Source organism: Moschus berezovskii, chromosome X, assembly GCF_049115385.1.
Source record: "Moschus berezovskii isolate FMDL1 chromosome X, NW_MosBer_1.0, whole genome shotgun sequence".
Lineage (NCBI taxonomy): Eukaryota > Metazoa > Chordata > Mammalia > Artiodactyla > Moschidae > Moschus > Moschus berezovskii.
Genome location: NC_142488.1, coordinates 18,013,329 through 18,041,192, shown reverse-complemented (window position 1 = coordinate 18,041,192; position 27,864 = coordinate 18,013,329). Strand labels below are relative to the sequence as shown.

Here is a 27,864-nt window from a genome sequence, read left to right as displayed (position 1 = left end):
GAGTGAACTCCAGCCAAGACCTGAAAAACTCTCAAATCAAGTCTGCCAAGATCTGTAGAAGTGTTCAACTAATCTGTAGACTTGTGAGCAGAAAGAAATATTTATTACAGGCTACTGAGTTATTGTGGTTGTTTAATATACAAGGCTATGGTTTTTCCAGTGGTCATGTATGGAGTGAGAGTTGGACTGTGAAGAAAGCTGATCACCGAAGAATTGATGCTTTTGAACTGTGGTGTTGGAGAAGACTCTTGAGAGTCCCTTGGACTGCAAGGAGATCCAACCAGTCCATTCTAAAGGAGATCAGTCCTGGGTGTTCATTGGAAGGACTGATGCTGAGGCTGAAACTCCAATACTGTGGCCACCTCATGCAAAGAGTTGACTCATTGGAAAAGACCATGATGCTGGGACGGATTGGGGGCAGGAGGAGAAGGGGACAACAGAGAATGAGATGGCTGGATGGCATCACCAACTCAATGCACATGAGTTTGGGTGAACTCTGGGAGTTGGTGATGGACAGGGAGGCCTGGCTTGCTGCGACTCATGGGGTCACAAACAGTCGGACAGGACTGAGTGACTGAACGGAACTGAATACACAGTATTATTGTGGTAACAGATAAATGACAGTGAGGATGATAACATACTCTTCAATTCATTAACACTGAATTGCTACTAAGCTCATTAATCAGAAGCTCTCTATAGGCTTGGAAGGTACGATGTCAGCAGATATAGATAGAAAACACCGCTTTTTGTGATTCAGTTAGAATGAGAGATTACAATTAAAAACTAAACGAAATTTCCTTCTACAGTCATTATATTTGGTAATTTTTAAATGCTTTCTAAATTATTGTGTACCCCAATATTTTTTGGTGGCAGTTGATGATACTTTATAAGAAATTAAATTTAGGAGGAACAATGTCTGTCTTCAGTGAGATACAGCAGAGGCTATTTTTCTCATTTGGATATGGTTTGAAATTTGAAAAAAATTGAAAAAATTAAATTATTTCATTTTATGTTTGAAAACTAGAAATGCAGAGCATCTTCATAAATTTTCATCTCAGGTTCATTTTGTAGGCAGAAAAGCCAAAATATTCTACCTATCTTAATGATCATTTCTACTTGATAGTCTTTCTTAGAATTGCAATTTACTAAAAACAAAACAATAAAAACCATTTCCTCTTAACTCTACATACTGAAAAAGTAAGCTCTTCTTGGGAAAACACAACAAACAAACAAAACCAAAAACAACCCGTAGTTTCACTATATCATTTTAAAACTAACTGAGTAATCCCAACTGGTGAGGTATAAACAAAAAGTGACTTTCTTTTCCTGATCACTGCCTTCACCAGTGTTCTGTCAAATTTCCCTTTCTCATCAGCTAAGTGACACATCATGTCAATGCCATCAGTTCTGGTTATTAAAACTCAGCCATATTATTTAAAACCATAATAAAATATTGTTTTCTTCTTTAAAAGAAATCCAATTTGGCCCTTCCTTTCATGCATCTGATGATCCTCATTTAAAGTTCAGTAATAAATATACGCAAAAGCACCATTTCCCTAAACCAATTCTTAATCAAAACTGCTCAATATAAAATATCAGTAAACATCAAGTCACAATCCTTCTGCTGTTTTTTATCCACATAAAAAAGAATAACATAGATTCTCTTCCCAACATGGGTAGTTAGTGTGGGTCAATATATGAAAACAATCAAAAGCTTTAACATTTCTAATTTAAGTACTATCCTTCTGGGCTGTAACTATTGTAACCAGTAATAATAATCTAATGAATGCCAGCAACATAAGAATATTTGTGAAACATATAATTAGAATTAATCCTTACCTATTTGGTTTACAATTCTACCAACATGAATTTACAATAATTAAATATAATAAAATCCTGAATTACAACAGAATGCCTTTACAAGTTGTTCTAAAGAAGATACCTCACAAATACCCTCTACACACAATCTTTTCTTTTACCCAGTACAGACTCAAATCTGGACATGGAAAAATCTAAAGCCCATAATTTAAAACACACACACACACACACATGTCACTTTGAAAACAAGCTCCAGACATTGCTGGAAAAAGAAAATCACCAACTGAACCATGTTTATAGTTACTTCATTTCTGAATTATGAATCTGGATTAAAACCTTGAGTGTCCATACATACAGTAAGTTAAATAGATGTCAAAAATGACATTTTTTAAAATTCAACACCTGTTCTTGATTTTTTAAAAAACTCAGACAGCTAGGAATGGAAGGCTACCGCCTTAATATATGTTTTTTAAATGCCCACTTTCACTGTTTCATTTTAACACTGTTCTGCTATCTCCAGCAAATACAATAAACCATGAAGCAAAAATAAGAGCAGTGACTATTGGAAAGAAAGATACAAAAATAAAGTTACTTGTGACCATGTGATTCAATATCTAAACTCAAGGAAATCAACTGAAAAACTTACAGAATTGATAGCAGAATTAAAATAATACAGAGGTTAATCTCACTGGTTTGAACCACAGCTCCACCACTGATAAGATGAGTAACTTTGTGAGACTACCTTTATAAGACTTAGTATTATAAAGACAGATAATAATATTAATTCCACTGGTTTGTCATGAAAACTAAATGAAATGATATATCTGAAGCACTTGAAGACATGGCACATGGTATTTACTAAATATTAGTAATAATAAAAAATATTATTTAATGTTATTGCAAATAGTAACATAGTACAAAATAAACAGAAACCAAAAGCTTTATTAAATACTACTAATAATCATTAGGGTGAGATAGTGGGGAAAATATTCATGACAGCAACAAAAAATATAAAATACCTGGTTTGACAGGACATTTTGATTGATCTAGGAAGCAGAAACAGAAGTCAAAATAACACTTCCACTCACTCCATCCCACTCCCCACTTCCACCAGCCTCTGGTTTAAACAGCGGCTATTAATATGTATAGGCTTTCTACCTGTGGGAGGAGGCTGATGTGAAAAAGCAGCCAGGGAATGGATGTGTAGAGTCTCCCCATCAAGTCCTATGGATTAGTTTTGAGGAAGCAGTAGGACATGCAGATCACCTCTCACCTGTGGAACACCTAGAATATCTCAGGGTACTCGGTGGCTCAAAGTTAAAACCATTAATCTGGCCCTCATATCTGGAAATGTTAAAGTGACCTTGTGGTCCCTAAATATATCCTGCTTAGGGGTCACAGCACTTCCGCCAAACAGGCCTAGGTACATTTGGGACATTCCCACAAAAAAGGGGAAACAGAAAGCAACCTAGAGTAATGTACAGCATGGTAACTCTAGTCAACAATATTCTACTGCATATTAAAAAGTGCTAAGAGAATGTATTTTAAAAGTTCTCACCACACACACAAAATTGTAACTGTCTTTGATGCATGTATTATTAAATAACTAACACCGCGATAATCATTTTGCAATATAAGCATATATTAAATCATCATACCTTACACCTTAAATGTATGTAAGATTATGTGTTAATTATATTTTAATAAAGCTGGAAAAAAAATTTTAAAGTGAAATTAACATATAGCAATAATCTGTAAATCTCTTTTTCTGATACATATAGTAACTAAATCAGTATGATTCTAGGACTATATAACAGAGAGATGTATAAGATAACAGACAACCCAGAAATATATCCTATTACACATTTTTAAATGAATATATTGAACATTATAAAAGAGGCACTACAAATCACAATGAAAAGATACATTATGAAATAAATGTGGGAAAAATTAGGTAAACTACTTGGACATTTTCTTTGCAGTTGTGTTTTTTAATTATTCTCAAGTACTAGGCATCAAAATTTCCTTGTTAGTTTGTCAAAAATTCAAAATTTATGAAATGTTAACATTCTTAAATTCAAATCATAAAAAACTAGAAAAATAGGCATAGTCATCCACATTTAAAATATTTTAGGGCCTTCCCTGGTGGCTCAGAGGTTAATGCGTCTGCCTCCAATGTGGGAGACCCGGGTTCGATCCCTGGGTCGGGAAGATCCCCTGGAGAAGGAAACGGTAACCCACTCCAGCATTCTTGCCTGGAGAATCCCATGGATGGAGAAGCCTGGTTAGGCTACAGTCCAAGGGGTCGCAAAGATTCGGACACGACTGAGCGATGGAACGGAATGTAAGTTAAAACCAGGAGTCACAAAGAAAGATATTTAGACTTGAAAAGAAAGATATTTTAAAAAATTAATGGGTGAAAATTTCCTAAACCTGACAAAAATATCAACTTCGATATAACAGAAGCTCAGTAAACCCCACTCAGGATAAATAAAAATGAAAACTCATCAAGGCATTTTATAGTTAAAACACTGTTTTTCAATGATGTCACTTTGGTTATTTTGTTTCTTCCCCACCTCCTTCTGGTGATAGAAGGGGACAACAGAGGATGAGATGGTTGGATGGCATCACCGACTTGATGCACATGGGTTTGGGTGGCCTCTAGGAGTTGGTGATGGACAGGGAGGTCTGGCGTGCTGCAGTTCATGGGGTCGCAAAGAGTCAGACATGACTGAGCGATTGAACTGAACTGAATACAATTAAGTTCACTTGTCACAGTGTGTATTCTATTTGGGAATTACATTCTCTCTTTCTTCCTGTTTTTAATTATTTTTTTTAGGGATGTGAAATATTACTATGTTTCTAAGAATCAGAACTACAAAAAAGGTATTCTCAGAGAAGTGTCACTCTTTTCTCATCCTGTCTACCTAATCCCCATTCTACCTGTTCTTTCTGCCCTGCTCCCACTCATCCCTCCATTCCCTCATTCCCTGTAGGTAAATATTGCCTTTCATTTCTGATTTATCCTGTAGGTTTCTTCTGTATTTTTGCATAAATGAGCATACACACAAACACACTCATATCAGCCAAAGGTTTGTTAAGCAGGATACAGAAAGCATTAACCATAAAAGAAAAAAACTGTTCTACATTAAAATCAAGGATGTCTACTCATCAGAAGACACCACTGAAAGATTAAAGACTAAGGGGATGGATAAAAGCCAAAGATGAGGATCAATATTTGCAATAAATTTATCTAACACAAGATTCACAGTCTCATATTCAGAATACTACAAATTGGTAAGAAAAAGGCAGATAATCCAAAAGAAAAATGGGTAAAAGACCTGAACAGACATTTTGACAAACCAGATGTCCACATGACTGCTAAACATTCAAACAGGTGAGCAACTTCTCTGCTCACCAGGGAAATGCCAATTAAAGCAGAAATGTAGTATCACTACATACCCACCAGAATGGCTAACATGAAAAGGACTGATAACTTCAAGTGTTGATGAAAACACTGAACAACTAGAACTCTCATACACTGTTGGCAGTATAACTTGTAACAACAATTTTGTAAAACTGTTTATCAGTACCGAATAAGGCTGAACATACGTATGCCCTGTAACTGCAAATCTCCTTTCCTGGGCTGTGGTACATCTTTATAAGTAAGAGTCCCCAGCAAATCATTCCTCCTTATGTTCATATCCCTTCACAATAGAATGCTGCTGCTACTGCTCCTTCAAGAGATGGATCTTTCCCAACCCCTTTGAATCTGCACCTAGTCCTGTGGCTTGTTTTAACTAAGAGGATATGGCAGGACTGACTTTGTGTGAGCAGAGGCCCAAACAGGTCTTGCTGCTTCTCCCTTTGCCCTCCTGGGATCCAGAGGCCATGTAAAGAAGTCCAGGAAATACTGTTGGACAGAGGCTGCATGAGGAAAAGTGAGATATCCAAGTTCATAGCTAACATCAAACTTCCACGCATGTGAATAAAACCATTTGGACCTCCCTCCCCAACCCAGCTATGCTGAGTGAGCCCAACTGATCACAGACAACACACAAGCCATCCCCACTGAGACCTGTTCAAATGCCTAACCCACAGAATTACAAGCAAAAAAAAATGGCAGTTGTTTTTAAGCACTAAATTTGTGGGGGGGAGGTGGTTGTTATACAGCAATTCAGTTCAGTTCAGTTCAGTTCAGTCGCTCAGTCGTGTCCGACTCTCCGCGACCCCATGAATCACAGCACGCCAGGCCTCCCTGTCCATCACCAACTCCCGGAGTACACTCAAACTCATGTCCACAGAGTCGGTGATGCCATCCAGCCATCTCATTCTCCGTCGTCCCCTTCTCCTCCCGCCCCCAACCTTTCCCAGCATCAGAGTCTTTTCCAGTGAGTCAACTCGTCTCATGAGGTGGCCAAAGTATTGGAGTTTCAAACTGAAAATGAATATACAGCAAAAGAAAATAATACATGTGTTCACTAAAAAGGACAGGTACAAGAATGTGCATGGTAGTGCCATTTAAGTTATCAAAACTGAAAACAACTCAAATGTCTATAAACAGTAGAATGGATAAATTTTGGTATATTCATAAAACTAATTATTATTCAGCAATAAGAATGATCAGATGGATGACTCTCACAAATACAAAGTCGAGTAAAAGAAGCAAAACTATATGCTTTCATTTATACAGAGAAGTTAAAAAACAAGCCAAACTAACCTAGGAAGCAGAAAAGTAGTGACGGGGTGCAGGGACCGGGTGGTGAGTATAGGAAGACGGGAGGGGGTTTCTGTGGTTATGATGATGTTCCACTTCTTGTTCTGGGGGCGTGTTACAAGGCTGAGTTTACTCTGAGAAAATTTATTAAGCTATATATTTATCATTTGTGTACTTTTCTGTAATGTGTATGCTTTTCTTCCAGAGAAGTTTACATAAGATTATAAACCACTGTCCCCTTCTCTGATAAAATTTTAAAAATACTTTTAAATCACTTACAGAATTTTTTTTAAAAGCAGATTTTTAAAAAATACAGAGCCTGAGTAAATATCTTTGTACTGGAACCCAGCCATCTGTAGTTACAAATCTCCATTCAGTGATTCTGATGCATAGTCCAGATTAAAATATTAGGTCATTAACAGAAAGAGGGCTATTTCATTTCATCATTATTATATTTCCTCTCAGAAATGTTTTTGCCAAAGAACACAAAGCACAGAAAACTGTCTTCAAATTGTAATTATCTAAAAGAAAAAAAATGGCAAAATGCCCACTTCCACCCACTCCCCACTCCTCCAGTTTGGCTATTCTACCATTCAGAAACCTTCTACAGATCATTAAATGCTTCAATTAGTTTCACACATATGTACTCAGCTCAGAGCATACCATTAAAACACCATCCTTTTGCCACTTTGAAGGGCACCCAATAGATTAAAAGATGCTCTCAGATGTCATACACATTTTAACTAGAGCAAAAAATGGCTGATCCAAATTAAAGAAGAATAGGTTTCTAAGTCAAGTGTCTACCTTGACAATAACAACAGGCAGATTAATTTGCAGAGGAATACATCACTTGTGAATAACTATAATTTTATAATGATTTTGAATCACACTTATATTGTCTATATCTGAAATGATTTATTTAGTCATCATTCCAGAATGACTAAATAAATGACAGATAAATAGATAGACTGACAGATAGCTAGCTAGCTATGGAGAAAACAGAGACATGATGGTGCCCTCTATGTTTAATCTTCCATACCCCCTCAGATCTGTTTCATGAAATATTCAAGATATTGTGATTTCTCAGCACAAAAGTTCTGTGGATAAAAAATAAGATCGTCTTTATTAAGTTACTATTGTACATCAGTAGGCTGTGGTTCAGAGAAGACACTCAACACACTAATGTAGAATGAAATCTAATTCTTTTTTTAATAAAAAAACTAAATGGTCAATTTAGCTGACATCAATCATGGATGGAAGCCAGTTGAACTGATTTCACCAGTTGTTCGGTGTCACATAGACAATATCTTTTTAATTTCTTAGTGTTCTCCCATTTTCAGAGTTCACATTCCTTGATGAGACAATTCAATATTTAATGATTGCTTTTCAAAAGACTAGACTTTCTACTTACCTGGCTCTTTCTCCTGCACACGTGTATAGTTTTCCAACATGAAGGAGAAGAAGTTGGAGAGCTGTACAAAATAAAAACACACCGATCAATTAATGAACCCCAAACAGGTACCGTGGCAAACGTTGGTGTTCCATGCGAGTCCCCTTTACCTCTCCGAGGTTCTCATCTCCAAGCTGCCATAGATGCTACTGGGTCCCGTCTTTACCGGCCCTCCTCCTCCCCAGGACTTTCCTCGGACGATGGGCAGTACTACCCCCACAGAGTCGCTTAAGACATCAGATATCCCCCTCCTGGGCAACTGCCCATAGGAAATGACTAACTAAAGCAAAGGTATCACAGCCCAGACCACCGCCTCCGTTGCCACTGGTGGGACAATCTGACACATTTCACACTTCAGATCTCCCAACAGGATCAGGCTGAGGTCAGACTTTTCCAGAAACCATATTTTTGCCTAGCTTTTCCCCCCGTCCCATCTTGCTTTTCACGCTCCCTTACAGGTTTTTCCTGTGAATACCCTCTCAGGAAGTCACTCTCAAGAAGCCCTATCTCAGACTCTGATTCTAAGAAACCAATCTAAGACAGCTACTAGATTTTTTTTCCATTATGTTCTTCTTTTGATGGTGAGAGTAAGAGATATTCTTAAATGTCAAATATATTTGGGAAAGGGAGGAAGAAAAGATGGAAATCTACCAGCATTCCAACCATCACCAAGACACTGCCTCTGTGACTACAAATTATCTGCGAAGACCTGCATGTATACAGCACAAATAACTGCCAAGCCTCATCTCCTATGAAGAGAGAACACTAAGGAACCGTACCAATCTGGGAGTAGATCCAGGAAGGAAAACCATCCATACAAACACCAAAATGCATGATTTTAAAGAAGCTGTCAATGGATTTGTCAATTAAGAGTCAATAGGGATCACAATATCAATAACCTCAGATATGCAGATGACACTACCCTTATGGCAGAAAGTGAAGAGGAACTCAAAAGCCTCTTGATGAAAGTGAAAGAGGAGAGTGAAAAGGTTGGCTTGAAGCTCAACATTCAAAAAACAAAGATCATGGCATCTGGTCCCATCACTTCATGGGAATTAGATGGAAAAACAGTGGAAACAGTGTCAGACTTTATTTTTGGGGGCTCCAAAATCACTGCAGATGCTGATTTCAGCCATGAAATTAAAAGACGCTTGCTCCTTGGAAGGAAAGTTATGACCAACCTTGATAGTATATTAAAAAGCAGAGACATTACTTTGCCAACCAAGGTCCGTCTAGTCAAGGCAATGGTTTTTCCCGTGGTCATGTATGGATGTGAGAGTTGGACTGTGAAGAAGGCTGACCGCCAAAGAATCGATGCTTTTGAACCGTGGTGCTGGAGAAGACTCTTGAGAGCCCCTTATACTGCAAGGAGATCCAACCAGTCCATTCTAGAGGAGATCAATCCTGGATGTTCATTGGAGGGACTGATGCTAAAGCTGAAACTGCAATACTTTGGCCACCTCATGCGACGATTTGACTCACTGGAAAAGACTCTGATGCTGGGAAAGGTTGGGGGCGGGAGGAGAAGGGGATGACGGAGAATGAGATGGCTGGATGGCATCACCGACTCTGTGGACATGAGTTTGAGTGTACTCCGGGAGTTGGTGATGGATAGGGAGGCCTGGCGTGCTGTGATTCATGGGGTCGCGGAGAGTCGGACACGACTGAGCGACTGAACTGAACTGAACTGAACTGAGGGATCACAATGAGACACCACTTCACATATACTAGGATGACTATCATCAAAAACATAAATAATAACAAATGTTGACATAGATGTGGCAAAATTAAAGCCTTCATACACTGCTGGTGGGAATGTAAAATGGTGCAGCTGCTTTGGAAAACAGTTTAGTAATTACTCAAAAAGTTAAACACAAACTTACTCGATGACCCAGAAATTCCACTCCTAGTTATATATCTAAGAGAACTGAAAAAAATACGTTTACAGAAAAATTTGCACACAAATATTCATAGCAGCATTATTCATAATAGACAAAAAAAAAGTCAAAGCAACCCAAATGATGTATCCACTGAGGAAAGGATAAACAAAATGTCCTAGATCTATACAACAGAATAACGTTCAGCAATAAAGAGGAATGAAGTACTGACACATGCTATAACATGGATGAACCGTGAAGACATTATGCTCAGTTAAAGAAGACAGTTGCAAAAGATCACATACTGTGTGACTCTATTTATTTGAAATGGCCACGAAAGGCAAATCCATAAAGACAAAAAACGGATTAGCAGTTGCCAGGGAGCAGAGGGCAGGAATGGGGAGTGAGTGCTAATGAGTATAGAGGTTTTTCTTGTCGTTGAAGCGGGTGGTGATGAAAGTATTCTAAACTATATTGTGGTGATGATTACACAACTTTGTGAATAAACTAAAGGCCATTGAATTGTCTACTTTAAATGGGTGAATTATACCCTGATAAATTTGCTATTAAAAAAGACCCAATATTTAAAGAATATACTAATACTGGAACATTTGTGTATACAGCATATCAATTTAAGAGCTCACTCTCCCTTAATCTCCGTCACTATATTCTACAGTGCTTAAAAGGACAGTCAGTGCTATGAACTGCTAAGGGAATATCTGACTAAATCATTGTATATAATTTTTATAGCTACCAAGAATAAATCCAGTAATTTCTTCAATTCTTTTTGAAATTTTAATTATTTTTAATTATATTTATTATTTTTATATAACATTTTATTTAAATTATATTGTGTGATACGTTTATAAATATACGATTGTTGAAAAATACAAATGATACAGAATAAAAATGAGAAGTCCCCTCCCACCTACCAATACCACACTTTTTCCCAGAAATAGACACAGTAAATACTTTACTGTATATCATTTTCCAAACTTTTACTGTATGTTGCATTTTCTTCCACATATATGGGATAAAATTCTTCATATTGTTCCATAAGTTGATTTTTCATTAACAAATATATTATAGATCTTTCTGAGATCTTTTTATTGTTAAAGCTGGATTTACATATTGCTTTTGCAAGCCTGAAAAAGTCTTTCTCCACCCATCTATATTTTCTTCTAGAATTTTCCTACATTTGACCCCAGGAAATACTTCCATTTATTTAACTCCTTAAAGTATATTTTACTTCATGAAGTAGCAACTTTACTATTAGGGCACATATTGAAAAAAAGAATAAGACCGTTTTTTTATTAGTTAACTGGACATCTAGCAGCTTAAAAATATGAACTTCAGAACTGAAAAACACCATCCTGTTCCCAAATCATACTCTCTAAATAGCTAGTTCCAAAACAATGTCACTATGTCCACTATAAAAGTCTTTCACCAAGGTTCCTCTGCTATTAAAATGGACTCAACCTTTCATGCTTTCAACAAAAGGAGTAAAGAGAAGCATTTTATCAAAAGAGACAAGCTTGCAAAACAGACCTGCAACTGGCCTTGCTCATCAGCGTATTCAATGGACTGGAAGATGGTGAGGGCATAGCGTTGTCTGGTCTTCAATCGGGCGCTGTAACCTCGGTACCAGTTCTGTATGACCAATGCAGCTTTTAGTGCTGCAGACCCACAGGATATGAAAGACAAACAAAAACAGTTACTATGGAGCTATGGAGGGGGGACAATAAGTGCTTCAGAAAAAAAATCAGTCCACCTGGATTCCTAGGTTCTAAGACCATAAAAACTACAGACAATAAGATGTAACTTTATGCTTTTGTACAATGTCCTCAAGTCTCAAATAGGACTAACGATGACACAGCCATCAGAGTAAATTTTTGAATCCTATCTCTGCTGATTACTGTCTATGTGATTTGGGGAAAGTTATTAGAGCTTTCACAGCTTTAGTTTCCTTCTCTGGCACTACTTAGGCATATGAAGTCTATGCATGCCCTATGAAGTAACAATTCCATCCTTCCCTATATACCCCAAAGCAATTCTCACACAGGTCATAAAGGAGACATATAGGGATACAATAATTCTTTGTTGGTGGCAATAGGGAGTTTGACACCAATGCAGGCTGGCTGTCCATTGCTAGGAAGGAGAAGATGTGATTGTGGTGGATGCACACCATGGAGTATTATGCCACAACTGAAAGCAACATATCACAATGTGGATGGGTCTTAAAAATATGGCACTTCAGTCAGAACAGTTATTAGAAAATTAGAGACAGAATGAAATATAACATACCACTTTATACAAATTTTCAACACATGAAACCACAAGATATGCTTCATAAGAATATACAGAAAGGAAAAGATACTAAAAATAAGAGATCGGTAATTTGTGAGGGGTAGGTAAATGAATGAGCATAGCGTACATGGTTAAAGGGGAATAAGCTAGTGAACTACCATAAGAAACGGTCTTGCACAGACCAGTATGACAATGTACAACATACTGAGAAGTATGATTCACTCCTCCTTCTGCACCTGTGATTCAACTGATAAAAGAATACCCACCCTCCTTCACAGAGTTACTGCTGCTGCTGCTGCTAAGTCGCTTCAGTCATGTCCGACTCTGTGTGACCCCATGGACGGCAGCCCACCAGGCTCCTCCGTCCATGGGATTTTCCAGGCAAGAACACTGGAGTGGGTTGCCATTTCCTTCTCCAATGTATGAAAGTGAAAAGTGAAAGTGAAGTCACTCAGTCGTGTCCGACCCTCAGCGACCCCATGGACTGCAGCCTACAGGCTCCTCTGTCCATGGGATTTTCCAGGTGAGAGCACTGGAGTGGGGTGCCACTGCCTTCTCCGCAGTTACTATGAGGATGAAATGAGATACCGTAGGTTAACAGTTAAGTCCAATGCCCAGTGTAAAACACTTGATAAATAAATGGCAACTATAGTGACAAGTACTGTCTTGCTTGTAGATTATTCAGGCACACTGGTTTTCTTCTGGGGCTGGGAGCCTCTGAACCATCCTGCAGCTTCACAGCTTTGAAGACAGAAATCAGGTGAGAGATAATGAGATTTAAAATATAGTCTCTTATGCCTTTCTCAACTTTTAGAGTGACGAGTAATCAACACCAGCTGGCTCCTTTTATTCAGGCTATAATTTTTCCCAGTTAGCACATAAGAATTAAGAGTTGACTCTAACAAGAACAATTTGAGTTCGGAAAGCAGCGATCCAGCCTCCCAGTTTAGTACTGCTGTGGTACAACGAGTATACACTAGTCATCTGAGGGTGTCTGTTTAGGAACTTCTCCAAGGCTGTCAGGTTCCAGAGACTGTCATTTCATTACTCAGCTTCCAGAAAACCCCAGAAAATAGGCATAAGGTCAAGTATCATTACCTTTACAGGGGAAAACCACAGGGAGAAGAAATCAAGTGACATCCAATATCACAAAGCAAGTAATTGGCAGTACAAAATCTGAAAACTCAAGTGTTCTCACCATATCATTATGTGCAGCCCAGCACACCTGAAAAGTCTCTTCTGTGGGAAAGTCATTGTCATAATCAACCAACTCTCATCTCAGGGGCTCTCTGTTCACCAAGCATAATAGAACTCTTCCAGGGCTATTTACTGGGCACAGAATGAGGGCCAGGCAAGGAATTCATCTCTGTATTCAGTCCTTGCCAGTCTGTGAAGCTGGGGGAGACTTACTTAAGGGCACGTAGCCAGTAAGTAGAAATGGACAGCAATGAATTGAACCCAGGTCTCAATGACCCCATAGCCCAAGATCTTAACTTCCATAGAGCCATTGATCTTTTCAATGCCTCTTCATCTGCACAGTGATGTAGTAAAATAAATGACCACTAAATACTCACTGGAAAAGACTCTGATGCTGGGAGGGATTGGGGGCAGGAGGAAAAGGGGATGACAGAGGATGAGATGGCTGGATGGCATCACCGACTCGATGCACATGAGTTTGGGTGAACTCTGGGAGTTGGTGATCAACAGGGAGGCCTGGTGTGCTGCGATTCATGGGGTCGCAAAGAGTTGGACTCGACTGAGCGACTGAACTGAACTGAAAGTCTCTTCTATTTAGTATTAACAACACCAAAAAAAAATCAAGTTTATTGTTATTTCTATAACTAACAGGAGAGCAAAGTAGCACCATAAGTTCAATAGTCTACTATAAGACATGTAGTCCCACAAGTATTATCATCTCCATGTTACACATAAGGAAACTTCAGCTTCAGAGAGGCTAGCAACTTCTAGTACCCTCAAAGACTTTCTAATTCTATGTACTATTTCATTTACAAATTCACAAACTACTGTGAACAAACAGGTTACCATCTCAGAAACCAAGAGCCAAAAGAGCTGTGCAAACCAGGATGCACAAGACTCCCTCAGGGTCCAGGGTCTTGGCTCCAACATCACCTTCTCGGTGAGGCCTTTCCTGACTACCCCTTGTAAAATGGCCCCCAACCCCCCACTGCCTATCTCCTTTACTTTCTCTCCACAGCACGTGTCACCATCTGATAGAGCGTATGTTTCACTCATTTGTTACTGCCTCCTTTCACTAGAATGTAATCTCCATTAAAGCTGGGATTTTGGTCCACAGGGTTAGCTGCTATATCCCCTGGGTCTGGAACCACCCCTGGAAAATAGTAAATGTGCAATAAATACTTATTAAATGACTAAATGAGTGAATGAAATTACTGTTCAGTTAAAACTTACTGTCCTGTGTTTCTCTTCATGCTAATTGGTGAATCTTATGCTTGGTTTGTTTTTTTAAATAGGAGTTTATTCGACAGTCCTTTAAATAAGAAGTTTTATATTCAGAATGATAAGGCATTTAAAGACTGCTTTTGAAATTCTGCTGGCAGAGGCCTCCTGAGGAGGCAACAGGATGAGTGAATATTTAATGTAACTTTAAGTCAGGAGAGAGACACAAGCGTGATAGAGCTGATTAAAATGAATTCAAATGAACTGGAAAAAGAATGAACCACCTAGAAGCAAAAGACTTTAAACAAGGTGGGAAAGCATCTATTGCCTCAGCTGTTCAAAGCACAGAGGGAATAGGGTATGGCTCAATTCTGGGACCACAGTTTTCACTGTCACTTTTGTTTACAGGTGTCTGCCATCTGCTAGAATGTATGGCTGTCCCAGTGAGACTTCCAACTTCATCGGAAAAACAGCTCAAAGCACATACATGCCCAACAGACAGGAGATGGTCACAAAGCCTGCTTCCTGAGCAGCAAGCAAGGCAGGGACCCTATGAGGCTCGCTCCTCCACAAACTCTGGCATCCCTGCCAGCAAGCACACAATACAGCATCCTTGCCCCTGGAAAGCATTTTTCTTAAACAAGAGAGAAATAAGAGGAAAGCCTGAGGTCCAGTCTTCAAACAATGACAGATGCTTTAAACAAAACTATCACTTTTCCAAATGACAAAAGAGATCATAGTTTTATTGCTCTTGGAAACATCTGGCCTTCCAGTCAGAGAAGGGGAAGAAAAAGAAGTCATTTCTCTGACTTTTTAAATTACTCACACACTTGCCCACCCACCAACCCATTCACATGGGATAATAAAAATAAGTTCTGAATTTTTAATCTGGAGATTTCCATTTTGGTCTTAACTCAACCAGGTGCCAACTGTGTAACCTCAGGCAAATCGCTTAACCTCTCTGATCCTCAATTTCTCATATGAACAATGAGAATTTGGAATTATATAATCTCTAAGATTCTTTCCAGTTATAAAATACTCTAATTCACTCCTCATTTTTTTGTAGTGCCCCAGCTGCAGCCTACCAAGCCTAGCAAAGCTGTAAATAACCATTAAAGGATAAAATAGGATGTGTAAACGTGAACACTCAAATCAGAACCTTCTGGGCACAAAAGACAAATTCTAAAGGCTACTCAAAAAAAAAAAAATCTGAACTATCCTTGTAGAAAAATCCAAGTCAATTACTAATATCCTTGGCTTTCCCATCAAGAAACTATAGCCATCATAAACCATTAGACAAAGCAAAAATCAGAAGAAATAGATGTCTATCTTCTTCGTGAGTTGTACCTTTTATCATTAAAAATATTCATCTTTGTTTCATTTTAAAATAAATAAATTTAATAATGAAAAAAAAAAAGAAACTACAGCCAAAGTTTGCTAGCAGCTGGTCCAGGAACAAACAATTCACCTATTACTCTTCCTTTAAATGGCCTAAAACATGATTACTGTGTACATTTGTTAAGTGGTTCAAGTGATAGCCAACAGAAGATGGGGAGAAATGGATGGGGAAAAAAGTGAAGATAAGAAGGGGTGGGTACAGAGACAATGGGAAGTCCAGAAGATTCAATGAAAATTGAGAGATTATGAGAATGGGATAACGATCATTTGATCATAAAGATCCCAGAGAGGTCGAGGTGATCCAGGTGGCCATGGTAGCCAGGAAATGGGAGGGAGCAGCTGAAGTGGAGCAGCAGAATGACTGTTCTAAAACAATCATTATCATGAAAATACAAAATTTTAAAATAAGTATTATATAATAAATTTAGCTATGTAAAAGATTTACTATTATTTTAAATCATTAAAATATTTTCTTGTAAGAAGTATGTTGTATTCAACAATTCAATAATGACCTCTAATCCTCACTCAAGAAAAAAATGAAATACCTTAACTACAATTTCATTTTACGTCTTGTTATTAATTACTAATTGGGAGTTATACTGCCACATTCATTCACCCAAGATCAAATATAATTAGCATTAAATCTTCGAATTTTGCAGCTGCCAGAAAGATAATGCAGTATAAAGCCATAATCATATAGAAAAGTGTTCTGATTATAGGAAACACAGGCATACCTTGGAGAGATTTGGGTTCCAGACAACCACAATACAATAAATAATGCAATAAAGAGAGTCACATAAAATTTTTCCCCAGTGCATATAAAAGTTATGTTTATACTATATTGTATCCTACTAAGTGTACAATAGCATAAAGTCTTAAAAAATGTACATACTATAATTAAAAAAAATACTTTATTGCTAAAAAATGTCAAAATAATTACAATAGTAACATCAATGAACACTGATCACAGATCACTGTTAACAACCATAATAAACTGGAAAAGTTGAAAATACTGTCAGAATTGTCAAAATGTGACACAGAGAAACATGAAGTGAACAAATGCTGCTGGAAAAATGGTGCCAATAGGATTGTTACAAACCTCAATTTGTAAAAAATACAATATCTGCAAAGCATAATAAAACAAGGTACACCTAAAATTGGCAATTGGAGCTGAGGTACTGCCCTTTCTTAAATTGAATTGATATGTATCTATAACAGGATTTTCTAGTAATTAACGGATCCAACTATAAGTCTGGCTTCTTGGTGAATTTAGTCAAGGCTGGAATTTGGCCAAAAAAAGTAAAGAAGCTACCTTCTACCTTCTAAAGTACTGGAGTGGCTATCTAAAGAGTCAATGTCAGAGTCTCATAATACTTGACATCTCTAAAGCAGAGATGGATTAATTACACAGTAAAAAGGGAAAAGATGAAGATCAATTTAAGTGGTATAACGAACAAAAAGGTTGATTGGCTTTTTGTTTGCCTGTTTCATGTAAGCAATAACTGTTTGTAGTGTCAATCCTACATAAACTATAAGGCCAACACGTTATCATATTAAAAAGTGAGTAACTAAAAATTGTTATTGAGAGGGATTGTAATTTCAGATGGAGACAGTAGTCTCCTTTTACAAAGAAATGTACTTGTCTAAAATGATTCCCAATCGAGGCCAACAAACCAGAGTTTATAGTATATGATATGAGCTGAAAATAAAGATACAGCAGCTTTGACATATGGATGATAATTAAAGCCACAGGAGTAAAGTCACCCAAGGAGAGCATTAGAGTGACCAAGTAAGAGAGCTGAGAGAAACCCAGAGGAGCCCCAATATTTAGAAGTTGGGAGAAAATGGAGCTCTCATAAACAGTTCAAACAGAGACATAATAGGAAAACCAGGAGAAGAGGCTGTCACTGAAGCTAAGAGCCACTGATTATTTTAAGATGGGAGTGTACAGGAGGGCCAGGTATTGCCAGGAGTCAAGCAAAATGAGTACTGAAAATGCTCCATGGGATTTCGAGGTCATTCAAGAACTTGTCTAAATCACATTCCATGGGATGGGATAAATAAAAACATAGGAGACAGCAGTGTGAATGCACCCTTCAGGGGCAAGCTCGGAAAAAGAGGCGAGAAAGCAGAGTGAATGGAGGGAACAAGAAGACTAGAGAAGGCTCTTCTTCCAATGGGAAAGAAAACACAGCTACAAAGGGCACTTCTGCACAACTGGGGAATTCTGAATATGAACTATATGCCAGAAAATATTACTCTATTAATTTTATTTTTTCAGTGTAATATAGTATTATAGTTATGTAAGAGAATATGCCTCTTTTAGGACATTCAGTTCAGTTCAGTCACTCAGTCGTGTCCGACTCTTTGCGACCCCATGAACCGCAGCACACCAGGCCTCCCTGTCCATCACCAACTGCCAGAGTCTACCCAAACCCATGTCTATTGAGTCAATGACGCCATCCAACCATCTCATCATCTGTCGTCCCCTTCTCCTCCTGCCTTCAATCTTTCCCAGCATCAGGGTCTTTGTCAATGAGTCCGTATATATTACCTCTTTTTGGGAACCCAGGCCAATCCACAGTCCTCATTTTGGGGGTCTGCTAGTTGTGACTTTTCCCCAGTTCCCAGTTGCCAATTTGGGAATTGCTGGTGGTGCACACAGTGCCTTCTCTTAGCCAGTTCACTGTTAACATCTCGGTTACGGCTGTTGTGATGAAGTGCACATGTCTGTTTGTCTTGTTTTGTATGGATAAAGGCTACTGCTAATAGAAATCTTGGAAGCCAAAAAAAATAATAAAGCTGCAAAAATTGGTGGGCATAAGTCGAGTACTTTGAAAGCTATCAAAGTACTTGCCACCTAACTCTAAAATACCCTCATGTTAGGACAAGGTGGTCACTGAATGGGTTAGATTGACATTAGGTTGCCTGCCAACCTCAAGAAAATTTGTGTAATGAGTTACATTGTAAAACATCATGAAATCTCCAATACAGCAGCATATTCATCTTTCTTAGCTCTGAGAGATTCAAAGGTTTAACTAAAAATAAATAAATAATAATAACAACTAGGGTCCTTAAATTCAAAGAGTTAAGTATGCCACTTTCTGGCACATATGTTTATTTTATGTCTAAAAACTATAGCTCATGAAGCTTTAAATATCTATGAAAAATGACAAATCTTATAAAAAAAACAACCTGGAATTAGACAAGATCGTTGTTTTGGATCCTGGGAACTTAGCTTGAGAGCCATCAGATTAGGGGCCCCAAAATATGGCTGAAAGAAATGTGGGTTGTACCCCATGTGCAGTGAGATATGGCTGGACAGAAATGTGGGTTGAACTTCATTTGCAGCTGAGGATCCTACTAAACTGCTACCAGCCCTCAGGGAAATTACAATGGCCATTAAGAGGAACATTCCAATTAGATAAGATCATTTAAGAAGTGCACTTGAAAGCAGGGTTCCTAAATTAAACAAACAGAATGGGACATCTATTTTAATTGGTATGTAAAATTCCAAAAAGCTTCATAACTCCAGAATAGCTTCATTGAAAAATTCACTGAAAAAGGCCAACAAAAAATTAGACACAAGAAATACCTAAAACAAAAGACTGCAAGACAGACGCAACTCGTATTCAGTTCAGTTCAGTCGCTCAGTCGTGTCCGACTCTGCAACCCCATGAATCACAGCACGCCAGGCCTCCCTGTCCATCACCAACTCCTGGAGTTCACTCAAACTCATGTGCACAGAGTCGTTGATGCCATCCAGCCATCTCATTCTCTGTCGTCCCCTTCTCCTCCCGCCCCCAATCCTTCCCAGCATCAGAGTCTTTTCCAGTGAGTCAACTCGTCACATGAGGTGGCCCAAGTATTGGAGTTTCAGCTTCAACATCAGTCCTTCCAATGCCCCCCACCTTTCCTCCGCTAGTTGAGTACTCCTTCTAGTAATCCTCAGTCTAAACCATCTTTCCACTCTAAAGAGACTACAAGACCTTGAAAGTCGGCCAAGTTACTGGACTTACACTCCCATATCTACCCTTGAAGGAGGGCCCTCATGTGGATCCCTCTCAGAGCTGATGAGACTCTGAGGGACTTTATGGGGAAACTGCTATGTTATTCCCTTAAACAGCCAAGGGAAACTAAAATTAAATTAGTGAAAAATCTTGGCGTCTGGCAGATATTGGAGCTATACCCGCTACATTAAATCCCCCTCGGAGTCTGCAGATGGGATCCTGGGAAAACTGGCAGAAGCCAGCTAAGGGTGAGAATTCTTCCCAGAGTCAGCTCTCCCACATCACTGCTTATAGTACTCAAAAAGAGAAAAAAATTTAAAAAATTGTTGTACCTTCTATGGGGATGCCTCTTAAGTCCAAAGTGTTGTCAACATTTACTGCCTGTCCCAACTGAAAATTGGGAAATGCTTACTGTTTGTCCCAAGTGAAAACTGAAAAGATATTTAAAAAGATTTTTTAAAAGTAGCTCTATGGTCAGAAGTTGGTCAGAAAGTGAAAGCTGATATTCAGAACCTGATAGGAATATTTTTTTTAGGTCTCCTCCACTAAACCAAAATGAAACTATGTACCCAGAGGGAAAGAAAAACCTTCTAAAGCCTCTGTAAAAGGATTTACCAAAACCTTTCAAAGGGAAACAGCTCTAAGTCCAGAACATAGAAATCTTTTAACTTGCATTTAGGTTAGAAATCTTGTCCCTGATATACAGAGCGGTGTGTGAGGAGCTGTGTGTGTACACACACACAGAAGAAAGCAAATTAAGAATAAGGTAGCTGAATAGGAGGATCAGCCTATGATGTCATTTTAAGTTGCAACCCAATTCCCTGAGGAAATGAAAGCAACTATCCTTATTTATACGGAGAAGGCAGCGGCAACCCACTCCAGTATTCTTGCCTGGAAAATCCCATGGACGGAGGAGCCTGGTGGGCTGCAGTCCATGGGATCGCTAAGAGTCAGACACGACTGAGAGACTTCACTTTCACTTTTCATTTTCATGCATTGGAGAAGGAAATGGCAACCCACTCCAGTGTTCTTGCCTGGAGAATCCCAGGGATGGGGGAGCCTGGTGGGCTGCCGTCTATGGGGTCGCACAGAGTTGGACACGACTGAAGTGACTTAGCAGTAGCAGCATCCTTATTTATAAATCTTTGTAAAACTGAGAATACAACTCCAGAGGCAGTTCATAGTCCACCTATTCCTTTTACCAGTCCCCATAAAGAAAGCTGAGCACTGAAGAATTGATGCTTTTGAACTGTGGTGTTGGAGAAGACTCTTGAGAGTCCCTTGGACTGCAAGGAGATCCAACCAGTCCATTCTAAAGGAGATCAGTCCTGGGTGTTCATTGGAAGGACTGATGCTGAAGCTGAAACTCCAATACTTTGGCCACCTGATGCAAAGAACTGACTCATTGGAAAAGCCCCTGATGCTGGGAAAGAATGAAGGCGGGAGGAGAAGGGGACGACAGAGGATGAGATGGTTGGATGGCATCACCAACTCAATGGACATGAGTTTGGGTGGACTCCAGGAGTTGGTGATGGATAGCGAGGCCTGGTGTGCTGCAGTTCATGAGGTCGCAAAGAGTCAGATACGACTGAGCGACTGAACTGACTGAACTAACTAAACCTCCTCTATTTATCTCAAAAAGCTTGTAAGTTTTGTAAAAAAAAAAAAAAAAAAAAGCTGGGCTTAGGAAACCAAGGTACCCCTTAGTGGAACCTGTATTCTTTTCCTGTACCTTTGAGATATAAATGTTCTACGAACTTTTTCATTTGACCGTTTCCTTATGGTAAAGGAAAGGGAAAACGGTCAAATAAAAAATAGGCAAATAAAAAAATCTTCTAAGTGTCTTCCCAAAGTATATTAGTAAAAATGCTTTACCCACCTGAGCAGATAACCTTAGCTTGCTCTACCTATCAGAAAAACAATTTAGATTCAATTTATTTTACAACTAGTGAATTACTGTACCCAATTCATGGCAGTAATTTTAAAATAGAAGCTATAAGGTCCCTGCTAGCAACTGTCTATTTATTTGTGTTTATGTTTGTATTATAGATGTACAGTATTTTCTACCTTCAGAGGGTACTGCCAAAATTAATATGTAAGAGAGCTCTATTTAACTGGCTCAAAGAAATGAAGCACTTATATAAATTAAGTGAAATAAGTAAACTGAATGGATGCAAATGGGATAAAAGTTTTTAGGTGAACTTTCCTTAATGATTTCTCCATATCTTTTTGATAACTTGAAACCTTAAAGTTTTGCCAAGTTAAATTAAATGATGGATAGTCACTGAATATCACAACATTGTTAATTGGCTATACCCCCATACAAAATAAAAAGAAATTTTTTAAAGATCTGTGTTTAAAAAATAACTTTCTGTGTTTTTCTGCAAAGTCTTTGTCACTATGATTAAATGGATAACTAAGTATCATTTCTCAGTGACCTATGATCCTATTTGACAAGTGTTTTAAAACTTTTTTGATAATTCTGACAAGCTTCCCCAAAATAAAATTCTGAATGAAGTTTTTTTTAACTTCGAACTAACTTTGGTCTTTTCCAGAGAGCCTCTAGAATATCTCAAGAGATTTGTTTCCTCTTCTCAAAAAAAAAGAAGATGCTAATCAGACTTGTTTGATAAGTTACATAGCAAGAATCATCAAATAAGAAGTAATACTAAGCCTTTATGTTGTACTTGTATAAGTTATAAATGTTCCAGAAACCATATGCAATTCCTAAAGTCTGAGAGAAATGTCCTGGAATAATATTATCATCATAATTCCAGTTATCATTTTACCATGTTGAGTGTCACAGAAATAACCACATTTCTTTGTCAATTCCATTATAATAAAGTCTCATTAAAGAATAAATGCTCATTATAACAATGGACATTTTTTAAAGTCTTCTGTCATTTACAGTTATTATTTTACTCAGATGCTTCTGCAAAAATGTTGCTGCAGAAGTGACCCATCTTCAAGAAGATTCATGGAAAGGATTTGGCAAATACAAGTTTCTGATAACTTTAAGATCATAATATTGAATTGGTCATCTCACACTGATCAGAATGGCCATCATCAAAATGTCTACAGACAATAAATGCTAGAGAGGGTGTGGAGAAAAGGAAACTCTCTTACACTGCTGGTAGGATGCAAACTGGTACAGCCACTATGAAGAACAGTGGGCAGATTCCTTAAAAAACTTGGCAAAGATCTGCTATATGATCCAGCAATCCCACTGCTGGGCATACATCCCAAGAAAAATTGAAAGAGACACATGTACCTCACTGTTCATTGCATCACTATTTACAATCACTAGGACATGAAAGCAACCTAGATATCCGTTGGCAGATGAATGGATAAGGAAGTTGTGGTACATATACACAATGGAGTACTACTCAGCTATAAAAAGGAGCATTTGAGTCAGTTCTAATGAGGTGGATGAACCTAAAGCCTATTATACAGAGTGAAGTAAGTCAGAAAAAGACAAATACTGTATATTAATGCATATATATGAAATTTAGAAAGATGGTACTGATGATCCTACATGCAGGGCAGCAAAGGAGACACAGACGTAAAGAACGGACTTTTGGACTTCATGGAAGAAGGAGAGGGTGGGATGATTTGAGAGAATAGCACTGAAACATACACATTACCACATGTAAAACAGACAACCAGTGTGAGTTCAATGTATGAAGCAGGGAACCAAAGCCAGTGCTCTGGGACAACCTGGAGAGATAGAGTGGGGAGGGAATTGGGAGGGGGGTTCAGGATCGGGGAGGACACATCTATACCTATGGCTGATTCATGTTGATGTATGGCAGCAACCATTACAATATTGTAATTATCTTCCAACTAAAATAATTTAAAATAAATAGAAATTTTAAAAATACTGAATTGGGTAAGAATTTCTAGAACTAATGGGGGAAAATGGATTAAAGCAGAACAAGAATTAATAACATAGAACTGAATGAACTGAATAAGGTGATAATAATTTTTATTCCTTCTTGCTTGAAGCACTGCTGGTTAATGTTTTGCTTTTCTAGATTTGAGGAAACTTTTTCTCTTAAGCTATCTATGACTTAAAACAATTTGGTAAAACACACTTTTGTAAACAAATATGAAACATTAACTTTTTCTCCCTACGTGACTCCTCCAAAATTTGGAGACTCTTGAGCATTTTTTTTATGGCAAAATAGTTATTTTCATAAGCTGAATGAGAATCTGTTATCCTTGTAACAGGATACAATCAGAAACACTGGTTACAAAAGCTTTAACTGGAATGTTATATTTGAGAGAGATGTACATAGATTCAGATATGACCAGACAGCTTTAAAGAACTAAGGTTGACTTTATGGAACCAATAAAGTCCCTTGGAAAAGTCCACCTGGTACCTTACTTACAAGGTTCTAGCAAAGCAGTCTTAAAAAGAATCCATATGGTCAATTACTATTCTTGCTGCACCTATATAAATAATCATGCCACGTATAACGCAAATAAATTAGTTTTACTGTGATTATCTTTGATTTTATTTATTTTTTTAATCTTTGATTTTAAAAAATGGAGGTAATTCTAAAAAGAAAGATGTTTTTACCTTTGTAGATATTATATCCAGTTCACTGTCTTTGAGGTTTTGTTAAATACCTATAAATTAGACCGGATCCTATATTCTTAGAGTTTCCTCAAATATCTGGCTATAACTCAGCAAACTAATGTTTTCAATTTTCTCCTACTCTTTTGACTTGGAAAAAATCAGAACAAAGGCTGCCCTTGAATCTCTTTGGAAGGGACTATACCAGATATGCTTCACTACCCAGATGACAGCCAAACTTTAGGAACTTGAACCTTGGGGACACATTTCTCGGCCCAAGAAGGCTCCACCTGGTATCTGTCCTACACAAATGCTAGCAACCTCCAAATCAGACTGACAAAAAGACAAATAGCTGATATTACTATGGACTGCTTCCTCCCAAGATGTTGGATCACGACTTCATACTTTGGGACTTCCCTGGTGATCCAGTGGTTAAGACTCTGTGCTTCCACTGCAGCGGGCACAGGTTCAATCTCTAGTCAGGAAAACTAAGATCCAACATGCCTCAAAGGGCAGCCAAAAAAGTTTTTAAAAAGCAGACTTCATACTTTAAACATGAAACCCTTTCTTCTTCTCTTTCTTTCCTTCACTCTGGGATTAGCCTGGAAAGGTAACACCATCCCCAGTATCTCCCAGCCTATTGCCAAGGGGAGGGGTAACCTTTCACCACTAAATTTGTCATCATAAAAAAAAACCTGAGCTGTCTCTTTACAGTACTACCTTATTGGAAGTAGTTTGTGCCCTGATAGGATTTATCTTTGTCCATGGTGATTAACATTCTCCTTGGGTCTATGAATACCTAGATGACTGGTGCATAACTGGGCAATGTCTCTAGGTGACCTAACTGTTCCCCTAACTATCCACAAAGACACCTCATTGGTCAACTCCCCTGAATTTGCATTTTCAAGTTATAAAGAACCTACCAGGAGGCTTTCATGATTCAAGATTTGCTTTCTTTGGCTGGTCCCTACTTCCCTGGTCAAAAATAAATGTAAATAGGCTATGATCAGGAATCTCTCCTTAACTCTTTATCTTACTTCAGAATTCATTGCTAAAGCAAAAGCTGCCCAGTGAAAATCCTGAAACTCTATGGCCAAAGTTGTTCTTGATAATTGGATATCCCTTGATTATGTTTTACTTTTTTAATTTAAAATTTTATTTTTTTAATTGAAGGATAATTGCTTTACAGAATTGTGTTGGTTTCTACCAAACATCAACATGAGTCAGCCATAGATAGGCATATGTCCCCTCCCTCTTGAACCTCCCTCCCACTTTCCTCTCCATCCCACTCCTCTAGGTTGTTACAGAGGCCCGGTTTGAGTTCCCTGAGTCATATGGCAAATTCCCGTTGGTGGATAGTCCTTGATTATCTCTCAGCTTTGTAAGGGAAGTGTCTGCTGTGGCCAACACCACCTGTGCACCTAGATTAACATTTCTGGCAAAGTTGAAACTCAGCTACATAAGATCACGGAACAAGTTACTTAAAAAGGTAAATCCTTCAAGGGTCTTTCCTTGACTTATTTGATTTTGATTGGTTTGAGTCTTGGGCACCATGGTTTTGAAGTATACCTCAAACATTGGGAATTATCCTCCTTATCATAATCACAGTAGTCTCCCACTGTATCCTCTCAAAAGCTTTAAAAGAATGATTGCAGCCATTCATCACTAAGCAAATGAACTCTCTAACACTGGAACATCAGAAAAGGAATAAAGAAAATGACAGACTTGAAAATTGTGACTGTGAAGTCATGGCCTGTGCATATCACAGAGATTAGGCAAGTAACATTGACCCGTGAATAGCACACAAAAGATCAACAAAAATTGCAAGAACTCAGAGATTAGCTGGGAGTGGCACTAATGTTTTGTTTTGTTTCATATCTTTCAGGCTGAGAGTGTGATGAAAATAGGGGAATTGGTAAAAAAAAAAAAAAAAAAAGAGAGAGAGAGAGAGAGGCAACAGGCCCCAAATGGAGTCACTTGTGCTAAGCTCCCTGTCAGCAAGCAGAAACTTAGTACCTAACCTAATTGCATTTTCAGCCTCTCCTAGGAATGTAATCTTAACCTGTCTAGAATTTCCTGGCCAGCACTAGTGAGGTAATCAACCTGACAGACCCCTGTTTTTCCCCAAAGGAAGTTGACCCTGCCTGAAATTATTTATGATTTCCTTGTTCCACTCCCATTCTGTCTTTAAAAACATCTCCTTTTCTGAAGCTTTTTGAAGTTCTTTTCTGTTTTCTAGATGGAATGCTGCCTGATTCATGAATCATTCAATAAAGCCAATTAGATCTTCAAATTTGCTATGTTGAATTTTATTTTTCTAACAGATTGCTATTTAATATTTTTACATTTTTAGGCAAAAATAGAGGACAAATATTTTTTAAAAGAACAATATCCATTAGAGAAAATTTCCATTGTCATAGCTTAAAAGCATCAAACTTCAAAGCCAAAAATGCCAGATAGCCTTTGTAGGAGGCCTAGCACTTAAAATAAATGAATAAATGCATTTCTAAGTGGTCTCAAGGGAAGAAATAAAAGAAAATATAGTGTTTTCAAAGTGCTCTACAGGAAAAAATAAAAGGTAATAGATTACTCATTCAAAACCCATCAATATAAAATTTTAAGTGTAAAGTGAAGTTCAGGAGAGGGAAACTGCAATGTTTAATTTCTGGTTTTTTGGATAAATTCCACTTTTACATGTCAGGGCAGCATATCAAAAGGAGCATGAACTTTGGTATCTATTAGAAAGTGAAGTTGCTCAGTCATGTCCGACTCTTTGCAACGCCATGGACTGTAGCCTACCAGGCTCCTCCATCCATGGGATTTTCCAGGCAAGAATACTGGAGTGGGTTACCATTTCCTTCTCCAGGAGATCTTCCCGACCCAGGGTTTGAACCCGGGTCTCTCACATTGTAGGCAGATGCTTTACCATCTGAGCCAGAGCTGGTTCCAATTGAGACTCAGACATCAACTCGTACATGACTTCGGCAGCTCTTTAATCTAAATCTCCATTTCCTCATGAAGAAAAAGAAATTAATCAAAGCTTTCTCCAAGAGTTTTGGCAGCAACTATTCTCTCCCATACTGCATATCACAAAATAATCAAACTAACAATAACAATAACACAACAACAATGCTACTTCTCTACATGGAAGGCAGATAGTCCACAAGAAAGGGATAGCCTCAACTTTATATGTAGGCTATTCTTTCTCAAAAATGCCATGATACTCTGGAGGCAGAATGCTATGGTGGGGCTCAATGACCAAGGTGGGGAAAAAATCCTTTACACTAGTC

The 27,864-nt window shown here is 38.1% G+C and overlaps 1 protein-coding gene across 3 annotated transcripts in view; it reads right to left on the bottom strand.

The window, feature by feature from the left end:
• The window catches only part of PPEF1 (protein phosphatase with EF-hand domain 1), a 148,052-nt gene that overhangs the window by 73,034 nt on the left and 47,154 nt on the right, over positions 1 to 27,864 (bottom strand). For all 3 annotated transcript variants that reach the window (XM_055393683.2, XM_055393686.2, XM_055393685.2), the window contains 2 exons: positions 11,411 to 11,538; positions 7,947 to 8,007 (listed from right to left, as the gene is read on the bottom strand). In XM_055393683.2, coding sequence (XP_055249658.1) covers positions 7,947 to 8,007; positions 11,411 to 11,538 — 189 coding nt within the window. The remainder of the gene's footprint in view (positions 1 to 7,946; positions 8,008 to 11,410; positions 11,539 to 27,864) is intronic.